The 11,720-nt window shown below is 39.0% G+C and overlaps 1 protein-coding gene across 2 annotated transcripts in view; it reads left to right on the top strand.

The window, feature by feature from the left end:
- Positions 1-9,649, top strand: part of MNAT1 (MNAT1 component of CDK activating kinase) — a 203,010-nt gene extending 193,361 nt beyond the window's left edge. For both annotated transcript variants that reach the window (XM_004698633.2, XM_045287823.1), the window contains exon 8: positions 9,188-9,649. In XM_004698633.2, the coding sequence (XP_004698690.1) occupies positions 9,188-9,308 (121 nt within the window). In that variant the 3' untranslated portion in view covers positions 9,309-9,649. The remainder of the gene's footprint in view (positions 1-9,187) is intronic.
- The last annotated feature ends 2,071 nt before the right edge of the window (positions 9,650-11,720 follow it).

Here is an 11,720-nt window from a genome sequence, read left to right as displayed (position 1 = left end):
CGTGGTTGGATAGGCTGGTGTGCTTCTTCCATGTGGGCTTTGTTGCTTCTGAGCTTGATGGCCGCTTGATTACCTTCAAGCCTTTAAGACCCCAGACGAAAGTCTTAGATGGCACAAGGGCACAACAAAGACAAAGGCATTAAGAGGGAGACCATTAGCACAAGGCCATGATGGTGTCCAAGGTTTTGCTGGTATTTCTATGATCTCTTAATTACTTTCCCTTGAACTTTTTGAAGTCCATGCTTATGTATGCAGAAGAATCACCTTAGGATCTACTTATTAAAATGTAGTTCTGACTCTATATCTCAGTAGGGTGGTAAACAAGAACCAACTGCTTCTTCAACGCTCTGTTTTTAACAACTTTTTACTTGTTGTTGCTGTTGAATTCCTCTAGGACTCATGGTGACCCCGTATGGCAGGGTGGGACTGCCCCTGCCTGGCATCTTCCAGACTGTCATCTTCACAGGAGCCAGTCCGCAGGCCTTTCCCCTCCCATAGAGTGCTGCCTGGGAGACAGCATCCATGGACCTTTCAGTTGAGACAGTATTGACATGTAGATGGTTTTGGCCAGAGCATCTATAGTTATACTGTTTCCCACGTACTTCTAGGTTGGTTTGAACCATCAACCTTTTGGTTAGCGGTGAAGCATTTAACTCAAAAAAAAAAATATATATATATATAATTAATATAATATAAAATGTTGTTATACATACATACATACATACATATATATATGAAAGTAAACCAACTGCTATCGTGTTCATTCTGAGCACAGTCATCTCCTAGGTACAGAACAGAACTGCACTCCACTAGGCTTTCAAGGCCGTGATTGTTTGGAAGCCGATCATCAGACTTGTGTTCCCACGTACTTCTAGGTTGGTTTGAACCATCAACCTTTTGGTTAGCAGTGAAGCATTTAACTGTTTGTACTGCTCAAGGACTCCAGGCATAGAAAAAGTATATATTTTGTAAAGAATATCAAAACAGTGGCTGAATTGTTTCGATTCTCATTTCTTCTTCTTCCCATTTACTCATGTCCTGTGTTTTGGATTCCACTCATTGACCTGGGGAAGAAGCATAATTAATGCTTTTCAAGCGCCCCTTTGTATTTGAGTTTTAGTGACTGGAAACGCTGCCTTGTCTTCTGCCATCCTCACAATTGTTACCATGTTTGGGCCCGTTGTGCACGCTGTGTCAGTCCATCCATTGCAGGTCGACTTCTTTTCTGCTGACCCTCTGCTCAGCATGCTGTCCTTCTCCAGGGGTTGGCCTGTCTGATGACATGTCCAAAGTATGTGAGGTGAAGCCTTGCCGTCCTTGCTTCTAAGGAGCACTCCCAATCATTAGTTAGCATTTTCTTCCTCTGATGAATTAAGGAGCCCTAGTGGTGCAGGTTACATATTGGGCTGCTAACTGAAAGGTCAACAGTTTGAAACCACCAGTCTCTCTGCAAGAAAGATGAGGCTTTCTACTCTCCTGAGCGGTTACAGCCTCAGAAACCTGGGGAGCATTTCCTCTCGGTGTCTAAAGTCACTCCGAGTCAGTTGACTTGATGGCAGTGAGTTTGGTTTGGTTTTCTTACACACAGTAAGGAGTTTTTATCTTGTAAGACATTAGAAAATATAGTCCCTTCAATTTCACATTTGCAGTTGAGGTTGTTGTTTTGCAACAAATAGGCAGTCTTGGGGAGTTTTTATCTTTTCTTTTAGGATGAGTTATGTTAGACAAAAATCCAGGAATCACAGTTAACTATAAATTGGAACCTCACAGGAGCAGCTCTACTCTGTCCTATAGGGTCACCATGAGTTGATGGCAGTGATCCCCCCCCCCCCCCCCCCCTTCCATTCTTCCTTCCTCCCTAACTCAATGAAGCTTCATAAAAACAGTATTTGTTCTCTGTTTTATTCTCAGAGATGCTTTAATACCTGGCACATAGTAGGCATTCAGTTGTTGGTTTTTTATTGTTGGTTTTTTGTTTTTTAAAGAATGAAAGAATCATTTACATCTGAACTACTTCTTTGTCCCACCCTTATGGAAACATCACTCATCCTGCCTTTATAAAGACAGGATGAAACTTCTGGCATACATGTGTCGCTAGCATGATATTCGTATAAAGAATTAATGATAGGCTAACTGGAATCAGCACTAGATTTTTAAATAACTAAAAATCAGAAAGTAGAAAAAAATTATGCTACCTGCTGTACTTCTATAGAAGTGGAACTTGCCCTCCACAAAAATCTAAAAGCTAGACATCCCTACTGTTTGGATTTTTACTTTACACGAAATTTGCCTCCCCATTCCATTCCCATCCCCAGGTCTTTTCCTGAGTTAAATTCAATGGGATGATTATCACAATGCTTTTAAGATTGGTTAGGGAACAACAACAACAAAAATTTATGAGTAAAAAAGCATTACTTTAGCCTTTTATTTTTAGTATCATCCAACCATATAAAAAAAGTACCCAAATTAGCCACATCGAATAATTTGCTGCCAAGATATAGACTTTCTGGTTTTGAGACATATGTAAGATTTATCAAAAATTATTCATTCCGTCTATTAGGTACTTTTATTTTATGCTTTTATGACCCTTACAGTTAAACTGACAGCAGCAGCTGATTCTTCTATACCTTTGCTTGTGTGCATTAGAGAGCAGAATCTTAGAGGCCTCTCAATTGAGATCTGCAGTACTACCAACAATATTGTTGGTAGACCATGATACTCACCGATAGGACTGTCCTTTATGCATTCTGTAGTTCACACTAAAATCAAGGGAATAAGCCTTTCATTATGTAACCAATGTTCATCTTCAGTAATAGTTACTTTATCCTAAATATAGTGTCTTTTTATAAATTTTGCACAATTCAATTATAATTTAAGAAGGACTATTTGAGCAATGTGTACACGATTATACACTGTGGCTTTTAATTTCCACATTGGTGCTTTTGGTCTCATAGTGTATTCCTAAAGTGTGAGTATAAATCTGAAATCAGCTGTAATAATTAGTTTATTCACGTGTTCTCACATGCTCGCTCGGTAACACTGTTGTGAACAGTAACATCATGGGCGCTTGTGGACGTTGGTTGTATTTAAAGCCGTTATGCACAGTAGTTCTGATGTACAGTGCCTTTTCATATATCTTAGGACATAGCATTGCCCATTCCCCTCTGTAGACAGTGTTGCTCATATTCTCATACCAGGATCTGACAGGTTAGGGCACCTGAACACTACATTCAGTTTTCAGAATGTTTGTTTTTAGTAATAGCTGTTTGAGCTCACTATTACTGTATATACTCGTGTATAAGCCGTTTCTCAGCACATTTTTAATGCAGTGTTTGTGGTAAAATTAGGTGTCTCGGTTGATATTCTGGTCAGCTTATACTTGAGTATGTACGGTACTCTGCTTGTTTTAATATCTTGCTAAGGTAGACTTAATGTTGTTCATGTAAATCTTTTATACTCATGGCCATTGAGCCAGTGCTGACTCACCTTGTGGGTAAGCACCTTGTAGGTTTCCAAGTCTGTAACTGTTTACGAAAGTAGAAAGTCCTATTATTTTCCCGTGGAGCTGCTGGAACTTTCAAACTGCTGACAGTGCAGATTACGGCCCCAAACGTAACTACATCATCACCAGGGTTCAGCTAATTTTCTTATAAGAGCTCTTGGTCCTGAGTGCTGAGATCAGCTGGCCAGCCTCCTATAATGGCACTTAGATGTAAGTTCTTTGGGCTAGAAGGTAGTTATTTGGAATTGGTCTGTTTAATGCAAGATGGCATTAAACGCAGACTTCCAAAATGTAAGTCTTACCTTGTAAAGAGAAAAGCTCTTTTACCTTGTAAAAAGAAGAGCTTATTAGCCTTTTGAGTTTATGCCTTCACTTGGTTTGAACCAAGTTTTAACTCCCCATAATAACTGGCATTTTCAGATGGAGGAAATTGATAGGAACTTTTACATTTTCATTTCAATTTAAGCTCTGAGATTTCTTGATTCTCTGGAGTCATGGTTTTAAAGCAGATTATAACTGGAGGGGAAGATGCTGCCTCTCTTGGTCTTGTGTGGCAACCCTTGTCCCCTCTCTGCCCCTGGCTGATAACTCAAAGCATTGTTGAATAGCCCTAAAATGACCTAAGTCCAAGACTCCAGCCAGATGGTCAATATAGGGCTTTTAAAGGAAGGGAAATAGTAAAAGAGTAATCTCAGAGGAATGCCCATATGTTAAAGAGTGGAGAGAATGAAGTCTTTCTGAAGTTAAGTGTAAATTATACCACCTTCTTTGGGAGCAAAAGCTGCTAAGGGTAACAGAAGAAAATGACAGTGTAGGAAATCAAGGTTCTGGAACAAACCTCCATGTGTTAGTCATTTCTTACTCCCTGCTCAGGATCCACTGTGTCCCTCTCCTTTCTCCAAAGCCGGTTTGAAAGGGATTCTGATGAGCTGTGGCTACAGAAGGTGACTTTAGGCAGAGCATAAATTAGGACATAATGTCTTTTTTTATAAGAATTATATTAGACATGCTTTTAAAAATAGGCTTTTTAAAGGCCTTATTAAGAAAATAATCAAAGATATATTTTTTCAAATCTTTGAGTTTAGTCTGCTTTCAGTAATAATAGGGTATAGGTACCAAAATAAGCAAACCTCTTTTACTTTCCTGGTTTCTGCTTATAAGATTTACAGGTATTTAAAATAAGCCTATGGAAAGCAGAAATTGTGTCCTGGGATTGGCTAAATAGAGCAATTACCTCCAGGCTCCAAAACCCAACTGAGCTTGACGTTTGGAAATAAATTTGGCAAAGACTTCTTCCTCATTCTGCTGTGTAAAGGTGCACATGAAATGATATTGACCTCTTCCAGAAAGCCCAGGAACCCTTTTCGGTGATGTGCTTGTAACAGTCGTGGAAGAATTAAAACAACACAGATGTGGGTTAATGTGAAAAAGTAGGCACACCAAATTCTCATTGTGCGGTTTCAGATCCTTTAAAATACTTTGTCAGATCCTTTAAAATACTTTGGTGCACCACAATAATTAAAGGGTTTAAGAACATTAAGTTTAGATATGTAGAAAATAAAAGCCCACAGTTGAATAACAAGAATGAACTATGTTTTATTTTTCTAAATTGGAATTAATGTAGGTTGCCATGGTGAAAATTGGTTGAAATATTTAACAGTAACCGTTTTGTACAGCCCTAGAGATCAAAAACAGTAATGTAAACAAGAAGGACTCTTAAACACCATATTCACAGGCATGTTTAATGTAAATAATTGCTAGAAGGGAAGTGCATTTTCTTCAATGCTTTCCAAAGAAACTTTAATTGACTTGATTTTGGCAGTGAGACCCATACAACTTAACATTAATAACTCAGATTTTAAAATATTTGCTCATTGCCCTGCATTATGAATGTTAGATTCAAGAAATACTATTTTCAAACATTAATCATTTTAAATAAACTTTTTTTTACACATTTATGACATCAATGAGTATGACTGCTTATTATGTTTTACCTATGAAAGTTGAACTGTTTTATATATTCTTTATAGAAACAGTGCACAGTCATAAATTAAAAGATGCAACTGTTTGGGGGATTTTACTGGTGGTCCTGTGTTTTCTTGCCAGCAGTGCAGCTGTTTCAGGTTTCTCAGGATAACATATAAAAAGTTGTATGCACACTCCAAGTTTATGCTGAATTGCCAAGCCAGAGATGGTATGACTCAACTTTCCCAGAAGCAAGTTGTACCAACATGTGATGAATCCAAACAGTGAGTTGCACTGTGGTTTGTAGTATGGCTGCAGAAACCACTTCTTATTTATTATAGTTGACTTCTTGAGGTTGATAGGCATCTGACTGGGGTGCTCGGATCTTTCCAGGAGTCACTAGCTCTGCTTCTCTTTGAGGGTCTGAAAAAAGAAACGAGAGTGATAGAACATCATCTGGTGCGTGGACAGAAATTGACTTGAACCAATTCCTGTTGACTCAGTTCCAACCCGTGGTGACCCCATGTGTGTTAGAAAGGAACTGTGCTCTCCAGCCAATGGGCTATTGCAACCGCTTTTTCATGATCTTCACCCAAAAATTTGTTTTTAAATCTTTACCAAAATTTTACTGGCGTAATATTGATATTGTTCAGTAATCTCTGCATTCTGTTTCTTCACCTTCCTTTGTAATGGGCACAAAGATGCCCTTCTTCCAGTCAGTTGGCCAGGTAAATGTCTTTAAAGTTTCTTGGCCTAGACTAGTGAGTGCTTCTAGTGCTTCGTCATCTGGCTCAAAACATTTTATTTGGTATTCCATCAATTCCCGGAGCCTTGCTTTTTGCTAATGCTTCAGTGCAGTTTAGACCACTTCCTTTAGTACAACTCGTTTGTGAAATGATTGAACATGGATTGATTGGGGGGTGGGGTGGTACAGTGACTCCGTCCATTGACTTTTGGTGTTTCCTGTAATGTTAAATATGTTGCCAGTGGAATCCTTCAACATTACAACCCTGACAGCCTTTGATCAGAGCACCCTGAAACAATTGTGTAAGCTTTGCTAACCTGCAGTAGTGTTGGTATCCCCATTACAGCCCCTTTCCTGTTTCTTGTGTCCTGTCTGGACCTGTGAATTGATCTACCCTCACTCATGATTTTGAAACAATTTCCTTTGTTCTCCACATACTGTTTAAGTGACTGAATGTCTACGAATCCTTGGACACCATAATGCCCTTGTGAAGGTGATCTCCCTCATCCAGATGAGTTTTCTTTGTCCTGTTTAAGACTTCATAAACAGGACTTTGGTTTTATAAATTTGTTTTGAATTTGGGGTCTCTTTTCTCCCTTAAAATCATACTATACGTGTATAATTTATAAATAAGTGTACAACTTTTGGAAACTTTTGAAACTAATATATGTATATTGTCAAAAAAGTTGAGATTGTTCCTCAATAAATACTAATTCCCTTCGACCTCCCATTTTTTACCTTCACCCTTGGCAGAGAAGCAAAGAATTGAGTTAACACCTTGATTTGTGGCAGTGCAAATAAATTACAGCCAATTCCAGGAGCTGTAGACTGTGTCTTACTTTGACTGCTTTTTCTATTTGGTCTCTTATATTGCCATCTATTTTTTAATCACACAGGATTATTAAACATGAGTACAAATGAAAAGCAGACTTGTTATTATGTTAGAAATAATAGTTTGCTCATGCATCAAATGCTTGACACACAGGAAGCTTGAATGAATGAGTAGAAAAGTTTCCAAGTTATTGAAATGTTGTGGTACCTGATTTATTCTCTTGCTGCACTGGTAATTCTAAGGCCAGTGAAGCTCCTCTACTTCCTGAGGCCTCAGGAAACAATGTGGTTTCTAAACGCAGCATTAAAGCAAAGCTGGAGATATTTGTTTTCTAGCCATGCTGGTAGCCATGCTAACAAGCTGCTCTTTCTTTGCTTGGATTATCTTGTTTTTCAAGCAGTTTTATCTACCGTCGTCAATGCAGACAGTTTCAATTGTTAAAAAAGACTGTTTATGATTGAAGTAAATAGGGCCTCTTGTACTGTTTTTAAAACAAAATATTGGATTGAATGCTCTCCAAAAACAACTTAGCGACTTGTCACAGATAACTTTAATCATTTAAACATGTTTGGCTAAGTATATTCTTTTATACTTGCCACCGTAATGGCAAATATCCCAGGAAGCCAGTGGACTCTTGTTTACTTGAACTGCTTACCAAAGTCAGATTGTATTCTTGTTTTCAAATGCATATTCCACTTCCAGATTAATCATATCAAAACTCTAGTTCACTAGCACCCCCTCCCCACCAAATGGAAAAGAGCTGCACTGGGCGGAGTATGCATTCTTCCTGCTAGGCGAGCATCAAGCAACTCACTCTGAGTTAGTGCACCCAGTGGCGTCACCTGGGAGGTTGTCTCTGGTCACAGTGAACATTTTAATAAAAAACGGTTTCACTTGAAGCTCGTTATTTTGATGGCCAATTTAAGAGAACAGTGGGTGGCTGTGAAATTTTGTTTTCTGCTTGGGAAAAATGTCGCCGAAACGGTTGTGATGTTGACCACAGCTTACAAGGACAGCATGCTATGGGGAAAACTCGAGTTTCTAAATGGTTTTCTCGTTTCTAAAAAGGTGAAATGTCTATTGATGACAAACCTTGTTCTAGACGCCTGTCACCTTCCTGAAGCTTTCTGTTTTGAAGTTCTGAAGATTGCATAACTGTGTGTGGGGAAAAAAAAGGGCCTGATTTGCGGCACACGGGACTGGTTTTGCCAACACAACAGTGCACCTGCTCATGCAACCATCTCAGTGTGTCCAGTTTTGGACCAAAAGCAGCATGCCTCTCTTGTCCCATGCACTTTACTCACCTGACCTCACTCCATGTGACTTCTTTTTGTTTCTGCTAATGAAGAGGGACATGAAAGGACAGTGATTTGACAAAGTAGAAGAAGAAAAAAAACAAAAACGAGGGAGATGCTGTCAGCCATCCAGACAGACAGATGTGCTTGAAAAGTTTTTCCAAGAATGGAATTGCATATTTGACAAATATATTAAGTGTAATGGAGAGTACTTTGAAGGTGATAGTTGTTTTGTAAAAAAAAAAAATTTTTAATACATAGCTTTGAAAAAACAATTCCCGTGTGTGTGTATGTGTGTGTACCCGCTCGTATATTCACTTAAAAATGTGTAAAGATTATCTTTGGATAAATGAATTATCCAAATTCCTTTGTGTGGTATTCCAGATTTGCTCAAACCAATTTCCAAATTGGCTTCACTGCCAATCTCATGACCTAGGGACAAACATAAATGTTGGTTTGTGGTAGCGCAGCAAAGAAGTGGGGCACTAAGAAGTGAGATGGGCTGTCTTGTGAGATTTTTTAAGTTGCTCTATATTTACGATTTGGGACATTATTTTGAATCTGAGTTCCATCCCAGATATTTCTTGGAGCTAGAAGTTTCCAAAGTTCCTTTTTTCAGCAACGGTAGGAAGGATGTTGCTAGTTGGGGGAAGCACTCAGGTCGTTTTGAAGCTTAGACTCCCCATGCACTTGGCGTGTTTCTTCTTGGAAGGCAGTAATTCATGCATAGTCTCAACATTTGGTTGCAGAGTTCCTCTTGAAAATGTGAGTTTTACTGTTGCCTTTAAAAATGTTACCGATTTTCTACATGCAGTCTGTCAGTGCTGCCCTTGTGTGCTTCCTTTCAGGTATCTAAACCATGTCCGAGCTGCCGCTCCACAGGACCTTGCTGGAGGCTACACTTCTTCCCTGGCGTGTCACCGGGCACTGCAGGATGCGTTCAGTGGGCTTTTCTGGCAGCCCAGTTAACTTTCCCTTCCTGGTTTACAAGATTTGGACCTTGGAGCAGAAGCAGCAGTGAGCAACAGTAAAGCAAGCTTGTAAAATTATAGCCCCATGCAGCTGCACAACCACAGAACGGTGATGCAACAGCTACATGCAAGTCTTTATAGAGAGAACACTTCAGAATTCACCCGAGTGTCACAGTGGATACATGTGCGAAAAAGATTGAGATTTTTACTTACTTTCTTCTGAGGGATTAAGGCCGTAAGCCATCTGATGGAAGATTTGTTAATTCACCTATGTAAGTTTGAGGTTAACGGACAGACTTGTAAAATTGTTTTAAAAATAAAGTTAGACTTTATATTAAATTTTGTGGTTTTTCTCTTATTACAGTGTTTTACTTGAACACATTTAAAATGCCTTTTTGATTACAACATTTAGTGTTAATATCCAAGTCTATTATTTCTTCTCATAAAATGTTCCCCTTCCCCCCCCCCCCATTGTCTTCTTAAAACTAGTCCAGACAAGTGGACATATTTTCTTCAACCTGCAGGTTGTGGCAAGTAAAACCCGACCTGTGATAATGTTCCTTTCTCAGTGTTAGGGACCCAGTAAGTGTTTGAAGCTGTGGAAAGTGATGCAAGCCTTGATCAAGGTGCTATAGTTCCCAGCTGTGAACCACGCAGGCTAAGCCAGAGCACAGTATAACCCTACTTTAATGGCAAATTTCAAAGAAGTTAATAAAATTTAATACCTAAATGGCACCGTTCACCTCTGATGTGAGCTTACTTTATGATGAAACCTTAGAGACTAGAAAAGGTACCTTTTAAGTGATATTTCCCTATTTATAAATTGCAGGCTCCGATAGTTTTCTGTTGAAACGTCCAAAGCTTTTATTATACCCAAGGTTTTCCTTAACAAGTTTGGCTGTACATAAGATGGATATTTTGCAGCATCTCAGCCTTGCACGAGTCTGCCACATAGACCACTAGATGGGACGTGGTTTCTCAAGAAAAATTAAGGAATTTTTGTTAAATGTACATTACAACTGATACTTATGCCTGTTAGTTTTGTGAAAAGATTTGTGGTGCCACTAGGTGGAATATCCCTATATTGATGACTCCATTTTATTTTACAGAATAGGAACTTTCAAATGTACATCTTATCTGCACACACACTATTTTTTTATAAATAAGAAAACCAAATAATCATACATGGGCCATGATCATACACACTAGTTCGTAAAAGCCAGGATTAGAACACAGGCTTTTTTTTTTTTTAATCAAAGTCTAGTTCTGCCAAACCATACCAGACTGATCTTATTCCTTTTGTCTATTAGGTATTCCCCACTTGAAATTGGTATTTTAAGTAGACCATATAGTCTTTTTCAAAGAGTAGTGACAGTGTTACTGGTCTTGTGGTTCAGACTGCTGCTTTTAACTGCCAAAGTGAAGTATCCAGTCTGAAAACTGTTACTTGTTCTTAGTACCTAATAATAAATTTACATCAGGTAAGTAAACAGAATATTTTATTATACTTAATATCAATATCAAGACTTGTTTTAAATTGAGCCCACTTTATTATAGAAATTGAAACAAAGTTGGAGCCAACAATATATTTGATATTGCCTAAGACAAATATCAGAAAAATGTTTCCTTGTGTTTTATTGACTATGCAAATGCATTAGGCTGTGTGGATCAGAACAGTGGATCACTTGGAGGAGCATGTGGGATCACGTGGAGAATTCCAGCGCACGTCGTTGTGCTCATGAGGAACTATACATAGAGGCACTCATCACAAAGGAACAAGGGAAGACTTTTTGGTTTAAAATCAGGAAAGGTGTGCATCGGTTATATCCCTTCAACATAATTATGTGATATGGATGCTGAGCCAAATAACATGAGAACCTGGACTATACGAAGAACACAGCTTCAGGATTAGTCTCATTAGCAACCTTTGATCTGCAGAACAGACCACCTTGGCTTGTTGAAAGGACTAATGAAGATCAAGGAGTATGGATTACCACTGTGTTAAGATAACAAAACTCCTCACAACTAGACCTATAGAGAGCATCATGATAAAAGGAGAAAAGATCAAAGTGGCCAAGGATCCAAAAATCAATGTCATGGAAACAACAGTCAAAAAATCAAAGGACACACTACATTGGACAAATCTGCTGCCCAAGGCCTATTTAAAGTTTTAAAGAACAGGGTTGTCTATTTGAGAAGGTGGGCCTGACCCAAGCTATAGTATGTGTGTGAAATTAAGGAAATTGGAGACTCTGACCAGAGCACACAGGAGCAGATGACGGGGGAGGAGGAGAGACTGGACCACATCCTGGCCCAACAGGCCTTGAGGATGATGACCCCAATTAGAGCAGCCAGTCCACAGAGAGGACCACATGGCCAGCCCCACTATGAGACATGATGCCCCTCACTG

Source organism: Echinops telfairi, unplaced genomic scaffold (genome assembly GCF_000313985.2).
Source record: "Echinops telfairi isolate 266 unplaced genomic scaffold, ASM31398v2 ScPeMD7_18;HRSCAF=68, whole genome shotgun sequence".
NCBI classification, from domain to species: Eukaryota; Metazoa; Chordata; class Mammalia; order Afrosoricida; family Tenrecidae; genus Echinops; species Echinops telfairi.
This window is presented reverse-complemented; position numbering and strand designations above follow the sequence as displayed.